Here is a 19,654-nt window from a genome sequence, read left to right as displayed (position 1 = left end):
ATAAGAAAAATTATATCTCTAATCAACTCAACTCTAATCAGTTAGAGCAAGTACGACCTAATATTAAATAAACTCTAAAAACAAAGCTGGCTTCATTGAACTACTTAAATGCTGCCTAACACAGGCATACACATTCAAAATGGCACACGTTCATGGACCCTTAAACCGGCACAGACACACATTAGTTAATGCATGCAGTTATTAATTCATAGTAACATAATGCAGCAATTAGCAATCATCCAAATGCATACCAGGCAAACTGGATATTTCAGGCAGTGTACTCAAATGGAGTAAAATTAATTTTGATGAACATTGTAATTGGGGTATCATTATAAGTGATGTAAAGCAATTGGGCTACACACCGATTTCAGGAATAATATTTAGGATTTGTATAGTATAGACATTTTCAGTCTATTAGGACCTTCAGGGCTTTAAATTTTAAATCGCACATTTAGTGATTAATTTTCTCCCTGTGTTTTTGACACTTTTCACTCCAAGTAGTCTAAGTTTAGGGTGCACGCCAGTCAGATGAGACAGACTGCAGCCTTCCTATGGCTTATGACTTCCCTTGGTAGAAAATAAAAGTAAAATCCAAAGGAACACCAAGTCATATGCCATGAACAGGGAATCACGTCTCCTTTATGAAAAAAAAAAGGGATTACTGATGGTAGTGTTGAAATCCAATCCCATATTTTAAAAGAACAAAATAGAAAAGAAAAGTCAGTTTGTAAAATGCTGAATAAGATCAGCGTTGTTAAAAATGTGCGCAAAATTCTGTCTTGATAACCATCATGATTTGCTAAGCATCAAAAGGTTAACTCTGGTAATTGGTTTTGCCTTTTCTTTAGCTTGCTTGTGACACTTATTTAAAAAATATTGGCTGGTGATATTAACAGCTGTTGACTTGTGACATTTAATCATGTTAGATGGTTGGATGAAAAACTGGAACTGGAGAGCCCCTAAAGGGCATTTGTTTGCCCTTATAGGTCCCGCTGTACATTAGCTCCAAGCACTTTGACATGTTGAATAAGCAGCTGACAGGAACGTCAATAATTCCCAAAGCAGACTGTCTTAGACTGGTGAAAGGTGGACAGAGGAGGAATCGTAACCTTGTGAATTTTCTGACCACCTTCCCCATGCCGTCTGTGCATTCACCTTCATAACATGCACATGCATGCATACATGCATTTGTTGTCACTCAGTTTCTCTCCTTCTTAACATCACTTATCATCAAATGGACTTTTTTATATATATCTCTATCATGACACTGCTGTAAAAAACTCAAGTTTAGCAAATTCAGAGGATTCTATGTCTTCTCGTTGAAGCCAACTGAGACCTTGATCTGGTGCTTCGACACAATACCACCCCCCCTCCCCCCAAAAAAACCCCAAACCCACCAGCGTTTAATCTGAATTTTTCAAAGCTGGTCTTCATAACCCTGAGATAAAAATGAGTGTTACAATATTTGAATAGGCCATGGCCTTTCACATGTAAATGACACCCTGCACCCCCTAGCTGAAACAAATTACAACCAACTGCTGGTGGTTGGATGTGAATGGGCGTTCTAATGTAGTCTGCATCTACAGTGGGCTGGGGAGCAGCTGGAACAGAGAAACAGGGACGGGGGAGAATTTATATGACAGTGCGGAGTGTGACAGTTTGCTTTTCTTCATATTGAATCTGCCATGCAAGCACAGTGTGACGAATGGGGCTTGGCTTCCAGAGCATCTGTCTCCGAGGACTAAATGAGGGCTAGTTAGAGCTGTGGGGGCCCTTCTCTAATCTTAATAAGTGCTAATAGTAGCAGAGGGGCCACGGCCTTTACACGGGTTCACCACTAACAATACACAACTATGACTTTTAGGAGGGGGCATACAAGGTAGGTTGATGAAGAGGCTTGCGTTCTCTCATCACCAAGCGGCTGGCTCAATTATCAGTGTAGACCGAACCCATATCAAAACAACAAGAATATTATTTTGCTTATTTTGTCATGATAATAATTGCTGTAAAGTGTGTGACTTACACCGTGTAAAATTTCACCACATCTTTTTGACTTTGAAAAAATATAACTCCCTTTTTCATTTAGGTAAAGTTGGTCCCGAATGATTAAGTCTTTAGTGCTCCATGTAGTCTACAAGGGAAAATATAAATCAAAGGAGAGAAGGAAATATGCAACTGCCATAATGAGCAACACAGGAAAAGTATTATCAGCATTGTTTTGAACTGCCAGTTTACTTGCTTCCACTTGCCTTCTATTGTATCGGCATGGAGTGAACACAATCCAATTTTCTGGCTTTTTTTTTCTTGTTTGTTTCTTCATATTGCTCCATCACCATTGGGAGCAATATGGAGATAGAAAGGGCGAGATTTGTAATTTGGGATAGCAATAGCGAGGAATTGAGGGGAAAGAAAGGTCTGGAACAAGTTTCCCAGCAGCCTAATTGCACTTAGATGAACTCTCTTCCACTTTGTGAAGATAGATTCAAGATCATCTATAAGATAGTTGCAATGAAGCCATTGGTGGACGAGTCCCAGACTGTTTACATAGATAAAGACAGACAAAAGACAGACACAGCATGTGGATTGCTGTCACATTGTAAACACACAAGAACCACAATACACACAAACAGTGACACATCAAAGGTAAGGTAAAAAGCATGCACAACCATGATGATGCGGCCAAAAAGCGCATCGGCAAACAGACATAGCACAGACAGTTGACTCGCAACTACCTAAATGCTAATACACTGACGATGCCATGCAAAACTGAGAATAAACATGCTCACAATGCATTGATAAGTTTGATTGCGAAGACACATACGCAACACACACACACACTCACACACCCTCTTGAATTTGATTTAAGCCTGAATACAATCACAGCGATACAGATGAAACAAGCATATTTACTAAATTAGAAGAACCCACAGGAAAAATATTTTGCGTTATCATCAGTGTGAACCTCTGCTGCATCAACTACAAACTATGTGTGAAGGGATCGACAGGTATTCTAAGAACAAGCTATATTTTGCCCGTGGACTCTTGCCATGTAATATGCTGATTTGAGCACACCAGTTCCTGTGATATCACAAGACACTGAGAAAGATGTTAATCTCAAAACACACACACTTGTGTCTCTAACGTGAAACAACAACAAAAAAGTTCTACACAACAACAACAAAAAACCTCACCAAATAAATGAAACGTGTAAATCAGCACGTTAGTACAATAAGTCAAGCAGGGACAGGGAAGAGTGAAAACGCTCCAGCGTGACCCACGACACCTGTATGACTGAATTAGCTCACAGCACAACAGCACCACTTGAATGAACCAGCAACTACAATACCATAAGCAACAGAAGAAAAAGTGATACCAAAACATAAAACGACAGCAGCGGAGTGACACAAAATTTACATGACGGGATGACCACCAATACAGAATATATATATACACATATTAATATATAAAAATGCCAAATATACGTGTTGCAGATATTTACTTCATCATCATAGAGCCATACTCCTTGGCCATCGGGCATCTCAGAGCTCACACTACTGTCCTGATCGATTAGCCAGCGATGCACGGCGTGGGCCTAAAAGAACATACGACATAAAGACAGAGCCCAGTTAATAGCAACAGAGAGCTGCAAAAGATGGAGTGATAGAAAAGAGACAGGCAGGAGAGCAGTAGACAGAACTGAAATCAGAAGCAAGGAAGATTAAGAGAGCAACAATTGTACATCATATTGAAACACGGGTAGAAAAGACAGAAAGGGTAACGTGAAGGGCGACCACTCAACCCAAAACTCCCACCCCCACAAAAATATTCTGTCTGTGGGAAACAGGTAGCATGGCTGTGCACAACACAATGATGTCACACATGCGATGGCCATTTGGGGCGGCGGGCCACTGATGGCAATGGGCGAGGTGGTGGTGTTGATGCTCACACATGAATCAGCTGAGTCATGGTTCAAGTGAATCTGGATTCCCTTCTTGGTTTGCATGTATGTATGTATGTATACTTACCCAGAACCAGAGTGTGGGGGGACAGATCAGCCCCACCCCCCATAAAAAGTACTGTGTTTTTCATTAGTTCATACACCACACATTGACAAATATTTGTGGAAATTTGTTGTGTCATCGTCCCACGAATAATCAAAACAAGACCCCTTCTAGTACTTTCACTCCAGTCACCTGGTGGATCAATTGTACTTGTCAGAGTAAATTTAATGCGCCATGCATGTTCTTTTACTTTTTGGTATGAGAGAAACTTTTATTCCATTACAATGAGCTGAATCCCGCTACACAATTTTATCCATACTATTATTGATTATTATTGCTGCAGTTAAAGTGAAATTGTTGGGCAATATCTGAAATGGCACATTCATAAATTAGATTTCTGTCCATCTAATGATGATTGATAAAAAGAATTAGAAGTCACTATTGTCTTACCAGAGTACAACTTTTGGCTACTATAGCCACCTTTGTTGGGAGGCATCACTGTGCAACATGGACGCGCGCACACACACAAACTCCCATCTGTTTCTCTTGACTGTTGTGGCGTCAGCACAAAAAAAACAACAACAACCGAACACAGTTATTTTTGTGCTGTCAGGCACCGCTATGCAGCAAAATGCCTGTCAAGATTTGTACAATCCACAGATTAATCACCCTGTCATGGCCCCAACTACAATTGACTCACTGGCAATGATATGGCACTTCACGATAAAGTGATGCTGGTAGGTGCATCCTTTGCAACAGGATATTCCTTTTATACTAAATGATAAAGCTCAGTGTTGGCAACATGACATTGACCAATGATGTAAATGCGTCCATACTCGAATAATATTTACAAATGGCCTCCCATCCGTCCGTCCGTCCGTCCATCCATCCATCTATCCATCCATCCATCCGTCATTCAATCAATATAGGCAATAATATACATTTTTGGAGGCATCAACTACGCACATTTTATCACTATTTGGGACAAGGCTCGGTCCGTGTGAATGCTGGGGGATTTACTCTACTCCTTGTTTTCTACTGTCATTTAAATGCTGGCCAAAGTTATTGTTTTGTGCGGTTTTCACATTTTGAACTGCACCACACCAGAGTTTGCTTGGATGCAAACTGAGACCTACCTCCTCAAGTTTGTTTGACTTTTTTTTTTTTTTTTTTTTTTTTTTTTTTAAAGGGAACTAAATGCGACAAGCGTGAACATAAATGCATAAAACAGGTCAGACATTAAAAGCAAGCCAGAGTGTCGTTTTCTCTGAGGATTCTTCTGAGGAAGTTTCATGTACTCTCATGAGATCCACACGCTCTAACACACTCATCAAGAGACGGGCAAAGGTGAGGTGTCAGCCACAACAGATGCAACAGTCAACACACAGCAGAGGACGACACACACACACACACACACATGGAGTCACCCCAAGGGTACAGTGAATCACACGGTGACAGCAGAGGCCAAAGTCTTTGAAAGGAAAGCCTAAAATAGACTAAACCAGGTGAAGGCACTGCAGCACATTGCGTGGATTTATACACAAAGTTGTCAAAGTTGCACTTGGTGTGACCTTTCTTTATTTTTGGGGGGCTCGGTTGTTGGTGTCGTTGGTAGTTTGTGAGGTCCTGTTTGTATGTTTGGGTCACCAAATGATATGCGGCGGCGTCATCTGCAGAGTTTGTGGTGAGTTACAGAGCGTGTCAGCTTAAAAGGATAATTGGATTAAGTGGCAGACGGGTAGTGATGATGGGAGAAGAGGGGCAACGGGGTGGAGGATAAAGAGGAGGAGGTGGGAAACGGCTGCGGCTGAGGGGCTTGAGAGGTGCTGATAAGAGAAAAAGGCCGTTTCACTGAGGAGCCTTTGGGAGCCTTAAGGCAGCCAAAAAGACACAGAGGGAACTCAAAGCGTTACGCTGTAGATTAGGAGGATAAAGGGGATAACACTCGTAGTCCCTGGACACCTAACTAGCAGCGCCTTGCTATTTGGGTATACTCGATAGAATCAGAAAGAGCAGAGAAGAAAAAGCAGTGGTTACATTGACTGCATGAGAGCCTGATACAATAAAAATGTATATATCCTTTATTTTCCTCAGAGTAGAGGAATTTAATTGAAAATTCACATTGACTTACTGCAGGAAAAAAAATATATGGCTGTAGCACACTTTACAGGCGTGGGAGTATTTAAAACTTTTTCAATTAGATTAGCTGAAAATGACTTGCACTAAACTAGCATGCTGACCATGACTTATGAAGTAAATTATCTGCGAGACTGCCAGGATTTCTGCTTACAGGGTATTTTTTATTTTAAGAGTTGTTAATTGGCTTTCTGCTTTCTGCACTGTCGCTATTTTTCTTTATCACATCAATATGTGGATAATCATTTTAAACTATTAGTCCCTAATTAGACTATAAATGAGCATATTGTGAATTTTAATTTGAAAAAAACATTGCCTGAACAACACCTGAACAGATGTGTTCTGTTTAGGTGCCATACTTTATACGAAGAGCCAAGCTCCAAAGTAGCGCACCTGAGCTCCAGCATATACAATAATGATAATAAATGTTTTATCATTAATCTAAGTGGCAAAGTGTGAATCTGAAATGCATTTACAATTGTTTCCTATGGTAGGGTTTAGACGCTCTAAACTTTAGAGCAAAGGTCACCACTGCAGGCTCCAAGGACCACTTGAGTGGCCCACTGACCTGTTCTACAAATAGCTAATCAGTGATGGGACATTGTGATTTCCTAGGAATGTTGTACAAGTGATCATTTGATAATGTGAAAATCCCCATTTTTATCCATCTCAGGGCTGGATACACTGCCACATCACAAATCCTATGGCTCAGGTAACAACCAATCACGGCTCAGCGTGTGAACATCACATGACCAAAGTCAGAAAACATTCATTATTACCACATTAGAATAATTAAAGAAAATTTGAGCAAATGCCTGAGTTAAAAAAAAACATTGAGTTTTAACCAAGGAATTATATTCCCTACCTCCCCACTAAAAAATGCAAATAAGAAACTTCAATGTTACCAAATTGCAAATAAGTGGAGTCAACTGTTTTGTTAAGTTTTTAAAATTGAACAAATTGGAAGTTAACCAGTACCTAGAAAGTCTCTCCGTCAACCTATGGGGTTCCAATGCAGTGCTATGAATGAATTGGGCCTGGCCAATATGGATTTTTTTAGGCCAATGATTCGGCAGGAAAACAAATTTAAAAGACCCAATATAAACTGGTCTGAACAAGGCCGGAACAAAAATCAAACCAAAATGTATTGCAGACAGCTGGCAAGCTCTGTTCACAGCAAACAGCACACAAACAGAGCTCATTGAGCTTGTGAGGTAAATTCTGGAAGGGCACAGTTTGAAGCTCCAGGTGGTATGGAAGAGAAAGATGGCGCAATTAACTCGAGTTTCACTTTGGCCGTGCCTTCCTCACCATCTTGGATCTTTGGTGAGACATCTTATTTTCCATAGACGTGGAAAAGTTTTAATTGAAGGCCATACATAGGAGTTTGTGACACCATTGTGTAGAGTGTATACACACGGGGTCAAGGTGCACTGTGAACTATGACATGATACTCAGTAAACATTCATTCCCAACATGGGATTTGTATTGTTTGGCTGCTGTGGGTGGGAAAAGGTGAAGACCTTTAGATTTGATGTTTATCTATGACTTTGAGCTGTCTCTAAGTTTTTGTACTCCTGTTTTTATTACACAGCGATGGTTTTCCATACCAAAGTGATTTATCCACTGAAGCATTACCATAATAAAACACATGCATGAAAACAAGATAAACTCAAAAAGACAGCGTGGCCAAAAACCTGGATTTGAGAGGCTTATTTTCATCGTTCTTTCTTGCATTTTATTCTTTTATGTTGCGCTTTTCTTTTCGCTCAGAGAAATGGAAAGAGACATGTCTTTTCTTTCAGCCTGTGCCTCATTATTGTGCTTTCAGGTCTGGCCTTTTGTATGGGGCCAGCCTAGAGCCTTGCTCACGCGTAGTGGAACAGCCGGTGGATTACGCAGACTCATGTTAAGACTGCAACACTACCCGCATCCACTCCAGTAAACTCCCTTGCCAATTGCAGCACAAACGTTACATGCGTTAATCAGTGAAGCCAATAAAGAGCCATGCCAAGACGAAACCAGCAGGAACATCTGCTGTGCCACATACATCATGGTAAACAATACCTCCACCAGGGCATGGCTGTCATATTAGTGGATACAGTCTAATCTGAAATAATCAGCGTAAAATGTTTGATCGAAACATACAAAGGGCGTCATGCCACAAAATCCAACAGCAATAAGATTAGAAGTTCAAAAGTGATCGACACCTGCTTTTCAGACGACAACATTTGCTTAACATTAGACTTATTTGAATATATTGTAATGTGAGAGAATACATTGTATGTTGTAAAGCAGAGGACATTGAACTTTGTAAAGGACAAAATCATTATTAATTATAAGGAGAAACATTTATTTATTTATTTATTTATTTATCTATTTATTTATCTATTTATCTATTTATCTATTTATTTATTTATTTATTGCAGAGTACACCATGTATGGTAGAATAAGAATTCTCTAAATTGTAGGTGTGAATAGACCCAGCGATTGAAGGACAGTCATGTAGCTATATATAAAGGACATTTTGCCTCAATTGTCACGGTTGGTATGATTTAATAACCACCCATCCATCTTCTCAACTGCTTTATCCCAACGAGGGTCTCGGGTGAGCTCGAGCCTATCCCAGCAGTGTTCGTGCGGTACACTCTGAACTCGTCACCAGCCATGACACACATAGACGAACAACGGTTCGCAGTCACACTACGAGCAATTTGGAGTGGTCAATCGGCCTACCATGCATGTTTTTGGAATGTGGGAGGAAAGCGGAGCACCCACAGGCACATGGTGGACATGCAAACGCCACACAGGAAAGCCGGAGGCGGTTCGAATCCTACACCTCTGAACTGTGAGGCGTATATATTTCATATATTGTATAAAAAAAGGAGAGTATCATACATGCTAAAATAAAAGTGCTTCACAAAAAGATGTAGTTCTAAATGAACTTAGCAGTCAGCAGAATGGGTCAGGAGCTTTGGAGTCCATCTATCAGAGCTGTTCTCTCAGCCTATCCAGCTCTCTCTGGGGACTTGAAACACTGAAGCCCCCCCTCAATCACTGGCTCTAAATGAGCCCCACTGCACCTGCATGCTTACTATATAACACATATGACGAAGTTAGACTAACGTTTTTTTTTTTTTAGAAGGCTTTTCATGTGAAAAAACAGCAACAGAGGACGAATACAAGGAACTCGACAGGAACATGTCCACCCTACGGTGCTACAATGTAGATCAACCATAAAATCCCATTCAGAGTGAGGCCATACCTCCTCACTTTGGAAAATTAAAACACATAAACTATTTCACTTCGGATTATCAAGTTGATGGCCCCAAGATCAACATATTAATATGCTTTGGATCTTAACAGGGGTAGGGAACTCCGGTTCCTTGAGAGCTTTTTAGATGTTTCCCTTTTGTGCATTTGGCTTGTGCGATTGACAGCACTGCAGTGAGATGGAAATTTGCTGAGTGTAAGATTGTGTGAGCATGATTAAACACCAGCGTATTATAGGAATGTTGTCATGTTGCATCTTGATACTGATCTCATGCATAGACTCTGTATGTTTTCTATCCAGTAGTGGCTGCTATCCACTTGCATAAATAATTGACCAATAAATCCAAACTGCATGATGCTAGCCCTTGAACAGTTTGAGTGGTCTTCATTTTTTCATGAATGTAGCTTTTCCCCCGTTCCAGAGGAGATATTATTAGTATTGTTAAATAATTGAGCAATTAAAACTTTTTTTGAAAAGGAAGGTAGGCTATATAAGGAATGTAGAAAATGCATTAGCAATTTGTTGATACAAATTGTGTATCCAGGGTGTTTGTCCAAATTTTACACACCTTGTGTCATTTTCTCTAAGTATCTATTTTTACGACATAAGCCATACACATAATTACTATGTTCTCCATTTGCAACGAATCCCAGTTTCCCTACTTGGGAGATACAAATTTGGTGATTTTTTTAAAAGATTGCAATCTTGGTAGATTACGTGCAACAGCACGTGCAATCTGTTTGAGTGAACTCGCAATTTAGTGCCCACTAAGTGGGATCATTTTAAAGCAGGCCCTATGTGGGCGAGCACTTTGCTGCAGCTCTCAGATTCTGTGTGTAGTCGGCACAAACAAGACATCCAGCTACACCCGTACACATAACCCGGGCAGGAAACAATACACGGACCGTATTGTAAACCTGATCTTGAATAAAGCCAAGCACATGCCTGCAAATATGACCTGTTCATTCGAGTAGATCCATCCTCACACATGCGGCACAGTCATGCACACGCAGCAGGAAAGCTGAATGCATCTAAAAATAGCATCGCATTTGCACCCCACCGTCATCATTATTCCTTTCATCGTCCTTATCAGCAAAGCGGGCCTCATTCAGTTCGTGGACAGTCAAAGCGCTTTCATGGAGCTTTCTCAGTCTCACCACCCTCACAGTCTCGTCATACTCTGTTTTCAGCGCTAGTCCTCTATCACGTAAAAATTCGAACTTGTTTTCCCAAGGTCATGTCCCCTCTTCTTCTTTTTTCTTGCTTCGAAAACAACGGTAGCTGACACCCGGACACTGGACTAGGACGAGAGCACTCGGCAAAGGGATATATGTGAACAAGTCACAAGGTCACCCAAATCCGCAGTAGCTGGCAAACAAATTTAACTCATGCAACAGACTATTTCACTTAATTATGAAGCATACGGTGTATAAAGTAATACTGTCGACAAAGTACAGCACTTGATTTGCTGATTTGACTCTGTTTGATATATGGATATTAATTTGTCAATCTGTTCCAAACTACAACTGTTCAAATAGTATCTTTAAAAATGCACACAATCTTTTAAGTAACATTTTAACATTCTGAATAGTGTAACATATTTAGGCAATAAATTTAGCATTAGTGATGGTGGCTTAAGCATCTGGAATGTGAGTTGTGCAACTCAGTTAATAAAGTGAACAAATATAAAACTGAAAATAAACCCTCTTGCTCACGCACCCACCAATCCTCACAGCAAAGTGAATGCCCGCCTATTCGGTTCACTATTCACAAATTCTAATATTTCCGTGGAAACTGTATTCAGTCAATTTCTGAAAAACTCACATATTTGTGTTTTTGTGGCCTTATTGTAACATCCAAGTAACAACAAGATACCACAAGATGGCGCCAAAGACCTTGCTAAATAGAAAAGTAATAATTTTTGTCAAAGAATTAGCACACAATTATCCGGTACTTTCTTAATGCTCATAGAGTACACTACTTTAATATGCTAATATTTGAAGTTTTTGTGGGACCTTAGTGGCATATTTTGCTTGAATTCACTTTTAGATTAATTTCACTATTTTTTTAGTCTTAATTTGGTGGACTGAACAGCAAACAGAGAGAGATTCAATACCACAGATTCTTGTATGAGTCAAATCCAATGTAATCCCATTGCTTGGCTGGGATACAATTAAAAGAGAATCAACCATGTTCACATACTTCCACTAACCCTTTGAAAGCCTTTTTTTTTTTTTTGTGTTTACTCAGTTAATAACTTCCTGGCCTTTGTAGTCGATTCTTTTGGTGATAACAAAAACCTAAATTAACTTTCGGTACATGATTCAAGTAAGGAGAAACACAAACAAAACGTCACCAGTGCTGCACACCTGCAGCCTGTGAAAAACACACACTTCTCTTTTCACAAAAAACATATTGCGCTCTCACAACCACAGAGGAGACTCTCACCCTCAGCAAAAAAAAGGGAACACTTCAAATGGGATTTCAAGGACATGAGTGACTGAAGTAGGTTGTCAAAGGCATGCAATGGAAAGTACTAAACATGGAGAGGACCATGGTCAACTTGAGGTGGGACAAGAAAGAAAAGCAACACGTAAAAGCATGAGAGCATGCCTGAGAAAGCTGAGTGGATGGAAGGAGTGAGAACAATAACTGGAAAAAGAAAAGCGGAGAGTGCTTTGGATGTGTGAGGAGAGCAAGCATTGTAACAGAAGGCTCAAATGAAAGCATGAAAGTGAAGATGTGGGAGTTGATGGTTCTTTAGAAGGACTACAAGATATGAAATGAGGAGGCAAATATGTGAGCAGAAATTAGCATGGCATAAAATATTACATTTCCGTTTTATCTTGATCCTTCCTTTATAATGAGGACATAGAGAGAAAATGTTCAATATGAACCTTTTTGACCAAAACCTGTGATGAAAAGGCTGAAAAATGGACCGTACGCCTTAAAACAGTATCGACTGTAAGCAGCACTTTGCTTTCTCTTTCTAAAATAAACAATGCAGTATGAAAAAAAGGCAAGCTACCACCCAACACCGTCCTCAATATGCGGCATTCAGCTCCGCTCTATTACAACCAAGCTGCTATTAATCTCTGCCAAATGTGTCCTTTTGCCAGTAATGCCAAACATGTGTTTGCACACAAGTACTCTCCAGAACTGGCAAGGGTGTCCTATGCATTTCAATTGCTGTCGTTGCAACTGAGCACACACACACACGCACACACACACGCTTCGATGGCGTTATTAGATTGCTATTTCGCAAATCAATTCTCTAAACAGTTTTCAGTATACTGTAACATGTAGTAATGAATGTAGTATAGTATAACATTTACATAATACTAATGTACTACAATTTATTGTGGCCGTCACTAATATATGTATAATCGATGAATGTGTTTTTTTTAAATACTGTACTCGAGCCAAAGCAGCGCCATCATAATTTCTTTATCATACCAATCCTTAGTTTTAGTCAATCTACAATAATTCTGGAACGGGCTTAGTGGTCAAAGTGGACAATGATATGGAAACAATTGATAACCTAACAGTAAGAGACTTTCAGAACTTTTCTTCTATAAATGATACCTTATAATTACAATGCAATTTCCTACATGACATTAACATGTGAGATGTACAGCGTAATCAAGTTAAGTAAAAAAATCGGTTTGCTGAGAGAAAGTAGCAAGACATTTATTTCTTGTTGAATTTCTTTCAAAGCTAGGAACCGTAGGTTACCATAAGTATCCTTCGGCTCATTTCAAATGATGCCTTCAATAATGGCACATGATAAATACAACTATCAATATATTTTCTGTAGTTCCACAGGTACGTCCAATCTCCCGTTTACTTCCATCAACTGTTACAAACAGCACCTCTATGAGTTTTCTGTTATCACTAAAGTATAAATTTGCAACAGCACTGACACCAAATTGGTATATCGACTAAAACATCGAAAGATTCCGTCTATCTGGACTCTGAGAGCAATTAGATCTCTGTGATTAGATTCCTGCCTACAAAGCCTTAATTGTCCTCATTGGTGCACTGGCACTTGAAGTCAGTCTTACAGTACATCTCTTTCTTGTTGCATTACTACTGACCAGAGCAGAAGATCAAGACAAGCATCCAATTATTATCGATTGGATAGCAACTGTTTTACTGACTCCCCAACTATCTTAGCATGAATGGACTACTCAAATGCTGATTTAGTTGGAGTTGTACTGGTTAAGTCCTTCATGTAACTGCAATGTCTATCTCCTTCCCATTAACTCTCTCCTTGTTTTATTGCTATTTGTGAACCATTGAAAGACTCTCAAGAAGAGACAATGTTCACCGAATAAATATAACAATTGCCTTGATTGAGTACAGCAGAATTGCAACACACATGAATTCAGATTTATTTGTACTATTGACAGAACAGTTTGCTCTGGTCAAGAAACTGAATTACTTTGCCGGGTCATAAATGACAGCATGTATCTTGAGAGCGGGTGGATGACGCTCACCTTTGCTGTCTTTAAATCATTCATGACCCTGCACCACACCAGTAACAATCTGCATCTCCGCACCAAGAGTCAGCCTGCCCCACCAGATTCATTGTTTAATTCTTCTCACTAAAACTGCCCTTCATAGATAACATATATTTAAAAAAAACACAGTCATTGTTTGTGGCCCTCTTATTACTCCATTCACCTCTTCTCTGCCCTCAGTGAATGCATCACTAGCGTTCCAATAAATCTCATCTGCTTGGAGTGCGGGAAAGAAGAATTCCCTGCATGAAGGATCCCCTGACGATTCCTGCGGGTAGAATTCCCTGTTTCTCCATATCCGCTTTGAGGTGGTTGTTTAAATGATCCAAAAAATAAAAAATGATCTATGACGTAATCAGAGGTCTTCCACTTAAAGAAGTCAACCCCCACATTTTTTTTACAATTAATTATATGTGTGCAACCCAACTAATCGGAAGTGTTCCGAATGTATCATATGCAGAATTTGAATTAAACAGGTAAAATCCACCTGTTTTTATCCATCCAGGGTCGGCCATTTTGCCTCTTGTTGTCGATTGAAAATCACATCATCACAGTTGCCAGAACTCAGGTCCCAACTAATCGCTGCTCACCAGTTTTCTGATGCTGAGTCATGATTGGCTGTCACCTCAAAGCTGGCAACTGTGATGTCATTTTAAGTTGACAGCAAGTGGCAAACTGGCCGCCCCCTGAGTTGGATAAAAACAGCTGATTTCTTATTTTTCCACAAACGCAATATTAATCAGAATGCTGTTTTTTAGACTCATGGGGGCATATACAACAACTATTGTTAAAAATTTGGAGGTCGATTTCCCCTTTAATAAGACGCTCACTGCTGATTCCAACATAAATATGCTGCAGTGGGGTGGTTATTTATAGAAGTTGCCCAACTATCAGTGCTGAGAGCAAGTGTTGAGTTGAGGAGGAAGCTGTACAGAGCTTGCAATATGCTTTACTAGCAGTGCACTGGTGTTTTCCAAAATGGCCTTAATTGCTGCTCAATTTCATCACAAACTTAAGATTTGATTGACCATCAGGGTTAACAGGGTGTAGCTGTGGAGCTGTTGAGCTGTTTTACTGACGCATACTGGGAAGTTATCAGTTCTTTAACATCTAATTTGCACTCTTTGTCAAGTGCATTGCTGAACAATAATGAATAATTGATGAGTCTGCGTACCAGTATTGCAGAGCCGCGTTGAATTGCTGCATTGGATGTGAGGGAAAGGCGGGTGTGAACAGTGCATGTTTATGCGAGTATGTGCGTGTTTGTATGAAAATTTACACTCCTTGGCTATCTCTAAGCATCACAAACACCATAACTTGGAAAAACAGTGTCACATTCTTGAAAGATTCCATCCTTTCATTCTTCAATGAGGACTGCTGCCCTCCAGCACAATATCATACCATTGAGGCTTCAGACAAGTAAGAGCTCAGACCAGCAGGGGGAGCACAACCAGTTAATTCTTAACACTTTTTAGCAAATGTGGTGGAATAGCAACAGTAAGACATACAGTAAGACGTTGTAATTTTCCATTGGCTCACACTCAGCTAAATATGTTGTGTTGTTATTTTTTCAGCATTTCGAAAAGACTTGAATCTCCATAAACCCTAAGAAAACCGACTCTAGCATCTTTATGACAAATTGCTGTAGGATTCTAAAATAGGGCAAACCTGTTGGTTGTCTAGGATTAGACCCTTAAATGGCTAAATCAAAAGGATTTGCATTAAGTGTAGTGTGGAGCACTTCATCAGACACACAAAACAGATTTTTGCACTCCCGCACACACCTCAGCTCAGTATGAGGATATTCCGAGCACATTGCATAACCACCGAGGCTGAAGGTCAAGGATTCCACAAGTCTCTAAAAACAAGTGTTAAAAATAAACATGCTGCAGAAAACTGAAGCTGAGAGGAAATACTCAAGTTAAATGAAACATGTTAAAGACTCATTAGAATTCTACCTTTCCCACAATGCCATGTTTTTTTTTTTCTGATTAAGTTGCGACTGTTATTCAAATTGAGAAATGTGCCCACATACGATGTGGTACGAGGGAATAAAGAAAGTGATGAGGTGGGTCCTGTTTCCTTGCCTCAGCAGGATGCAAGAATGCAAAAGTGATTGAAATGGAGTGGCGGCAAAGAAAACTGATGAACTTGAAATTAGCTCATCCTTAGAAGTAAACACAAATTGTATATTTTAAGTGTCATTTTATGTTTAATAGCAGAACTGCCGATTTTTTAAAATCTTCAATGAATCTGCCAGAAATCGCTTTTAAATAAGAAGGACAATATATCAACCTACCATATGGGTTATTTTTGACTCAGCGAACATCCCAGAGGCCATATGGTCATACAAACAAAAACGATTACATTGGCTTCTCTCACTCACAAATGCATGCCCACTTATGGGTGTGCATGCAATTAAGTGTCTTTGCCAGAGGAGTGCAGAAGCCAAAGTCACATTGCTCTCTCTTCTAACAAATAATTTCTCCATTAACAGCAACTAAGCACCCTGAGATGCCCCAAGCCCTGCTATAGATTGGCTTGCACTTGCACTAACTCTGCAGCAGGGAAAATGCACCAGGGGCCAAGGAAACCAGGGAAGGAGCGGCTTGACTTTGTGTGTCGGCTACAGGGAAGAGCACAAGATGAAGTGAGCCAAATGCTGAGTTGTCATAATACGACTCGAGTCATCGATAACCATGAATAATTCACAAAATAATCGTCATCTCACTGTCAATCCACTGTCCAAGTCAAAAAAGTGTATGGCCATGTGGCACATCAGAGTTTGTAGTAGATAATTAGAAATAGATAGACTAGTAAGAGGGCAAGTAAAGGCCAGGCTTGGTACTTTGTGTCAAAATATTTTCCTTTGACCAATTAGAAGAATTTATACAGGCTATTTACATCTTTTTTTTTAAATCAATGCAACCGTATGTCATCTAACAATCAATTCTCATGCATTACAGTACAGTACAGTAGATGATGTCAGTCTTACTCAAATTAGAGCCCTTTCTGTGAGCACTAGGTGGCGACATTCTACACTCACGGAGGTTGCTGACTAAGGGCTTGCTGACAGTGAGTGGGTGTGCCAAGTCTACATGCATGTGTGTACTAACGTGATCCAGTTGGAGGTGCGTTTGACCTTGTGGAGTTACTGCAATCACACAGATTCTTTTCCATCCGAAATAGACCCCCCAGAAGACTGCACACTTATGCCCACAAATATATTTCAGTGAAAGAGAATGAAACCAAAATGTAACCTGAAGGTTCTTTTTTCATTTTGTTTCCAGTCTTTCAGACTTTTTTCAGTCTTTGTTGTATACTCTGTGTGACTTTAAGAGAATGTGAGCAGAAGAGGTGTTGAGATCAGAAATCCTGCAGTGGTGTAACTGCAGCAGAGTGGTGGAAACAAGCAAGGAGAGTCTATATTGGAGCAAGAGAATTGATTATAGGAGGGATACACACTGAGATGAGGAGAGAAAGGAAGGGAGAAAGGCGTGGGCACCTGCCTCTGCATCAGCTGGAGGAAAAAAAAAAACAATCTCTAGGGTCAGCCAATTAGAAGGAGGGTGACACGACGCTCCTCGCAGCTAGCTAGTAAATCCTGCGCCACTCTATGTGCCACGTGCCTCTGCTCCATAAATGCGAGGGCAGACGAGCCCAATGGTTTGGTTCATATTTGGTACAGCAACGGAATAGGGGGGGAATATATATAATATATATTTCTGATATTTTTTTTTCCTCAAGGAAAACAAGCATGGCAAAAAAGACCACCCAAAAGCGTTGTTTTTTTTACTTACTAATATCCTGTCATTTGAGAATTTGTATTTACAAATACTTTCCATGTTTTGAGTTTTCAAGGGGAAGAAAAAACCACGCAAACTGTCATCAATAAAGGACTGTAATAGATGTGCTAAAAATGCTGGCATCTTAAGTACATGATGAAAGATGTATCTGGTTAACGGAATCACAGCTCTCGTGTTGTCTTGTTTTTATTGGCTGTCCTCCTACAGAGCAGAATTAAATCAAAGTAAAACCATTTCTTCCCCTCGCGAGGATACAGATGAAGGGGTTTACAAATGTCTAGGCTTTTAATAAATGGCCAATGATGCTACGAAACTGTGATGACTGGACGACTTAAGAAATCTGCATTGCACTCAGTCAAAGTCAAAAGTCATTTGGGAGCACTGAGTATCCTTGGAAGCACATATAGGCCACAGACAGTTCGGCATCCTGGAAACCTGCTGTAACACAGATTGCTTTCAGGTTAGGGTTAGTCTGCCAATATTCAGTTGTAGTTTATGAAATAACGCAGACATATGGGCATTTAAGAGAGAACATGAATTGTATGATAATATGTGCCATAACAAACGCACGACAGAAGTAAGATGCATTTCAGTAGTGCTATTTCTTTTTTTAAAGAATCATTGAACTAATAATCAGCAGTCAAAATAGGGATATCAATATCATATATTGGTCAAGAAATCTTTTTACAATTATTTTAACAGTCAATGTTTTTATTTTCTAAGAAAACAAACAAAAAAGAGAACAAAGAACCTGGACCCCAAAGATGCAGGGATTAATTTATATTAATTTGTCTTGCCATCCTAAACCTACATTACTGTATTTAAATTCCATCTCTCTGTGGATTTGCAAGATCTGCTTGGATGGAGTTCAATTTCTTACGTCATGGCGTTTTTCCATTCATTCATTCATTCATTCATTCATTCATTCATTCATTCATTCATTCATTCATTCATTCATTCATTCATTCATTCATTCGTTCATTCATTCATTCATTCACAAACCACAAGACTTGACTCCACAGCACAGCTGCTGGTTGCATTTAAGCACTCCACACTATCGCTTCAAGACCACGCTAATTTCTTTTTGTGCCAAAGACATGAGATTTCATTTTCAAAATAGTCTTGTAGGACAATCCGAGCAAGCTAAGAGCTCATCAATGGGGAGCGGATCCAAGACTTCCCAGGCTTGTATCTTATGGATGTCTCAGAGAGAGACTCTGCAGAACCTGCAGCATCTGTGAGCAATAAGCACGTGATTCCACCACCTGTCTTTTCCCTCTCTGCTCTCTCACCGACAAGGATCTTAAAGACAGAGATGAGGTCTCTACAGCAAAAAGCTTTCTGATAACAAACAGCAATTATCTGTCCTGTTACTCACTCACTGTATTGCATCTGTATTAGTTTCTATCGCTCTTCCGTTTTATTTTGGCGTTGCGAGGATACATTTCAATAACCACGATCTCTCTCTTTTCATCGAGTTATGTAATAGCTGCACTGTCAGAATAACAATTGAGGGGAGAGATTAGCGCAAGTGGCCAAGGAGAGACGTTGTGTGGAAGACGGGAGAGAGGGAGCCACTTGACGGAGAGTCTGAGGAAGCCCCTCTCAATATGACACATCATTTCACGTGCTGTCTCGGAAATAAATAGATTATGTGCTGCAGTGGGAGGATGAACAAAGGCAGATGCTGCCGTCATTTGGGTTTAACGCTGGGACTGGCGCAGTTGTGCCTATATGTCGGCTCAGCTTTATTTACCATCAGCAGTCACGTGGATTTGTGCTTTTATGACACAGAATTTCGAGCTTGTTCCAATGAATCATTACAGTCGCAGAAAAATCCATCAGTGACAGAATGAAAGTGTTTCACTACTAAATACTCAAAAGATTTAGAGTTCTGGGAAAGCCGGACCCCCT

General features: G+C 40.0%; 1 protein-coding gene across 1 annotated transcript in view; it reads right to left on the bottom strand.

The window, feature by feature from the left end:
* ank1a (ankyrin 1, erythrocytic a) overlaps positions 1 to 19,654 on the bottom strand; it is a 62,197-nt gene that overhangs the window by 35,451 nt on the left and 7,092 nt on the right. The window contains exon 3 of the mRNA XM_049762253.2: positions 3,500 to 3,592. Coding sequence (XP_049618210.1) covers positions 3,500 to 3,592 — 93 coding nt within the window. The remainder of the gene's footprint in view (positions 1 to 3,499; positions 3,593 to 19,654) is intronic.

This window comes from Syngnathus scovelli, chromosome 3, assembly GCF_024217435.2.
Source record: "Syngnathus scovelli strain Florida chromosome 3, RoL_Ssco_1.2, whole genome shotgun sequence".
Classification (NCBI taxonomy): Eukaryota; Metazoa; Chordata; class Actinopteri; order Syngnathiformes; family Syngnathidae; genus Syngnathus; species Syngnathus scovelli.
The sequence above is the reverse complement of the archived record's forward strand: the minus strand, read 5'-3'. Positions and strand labels throughout refer to the sequence as shown.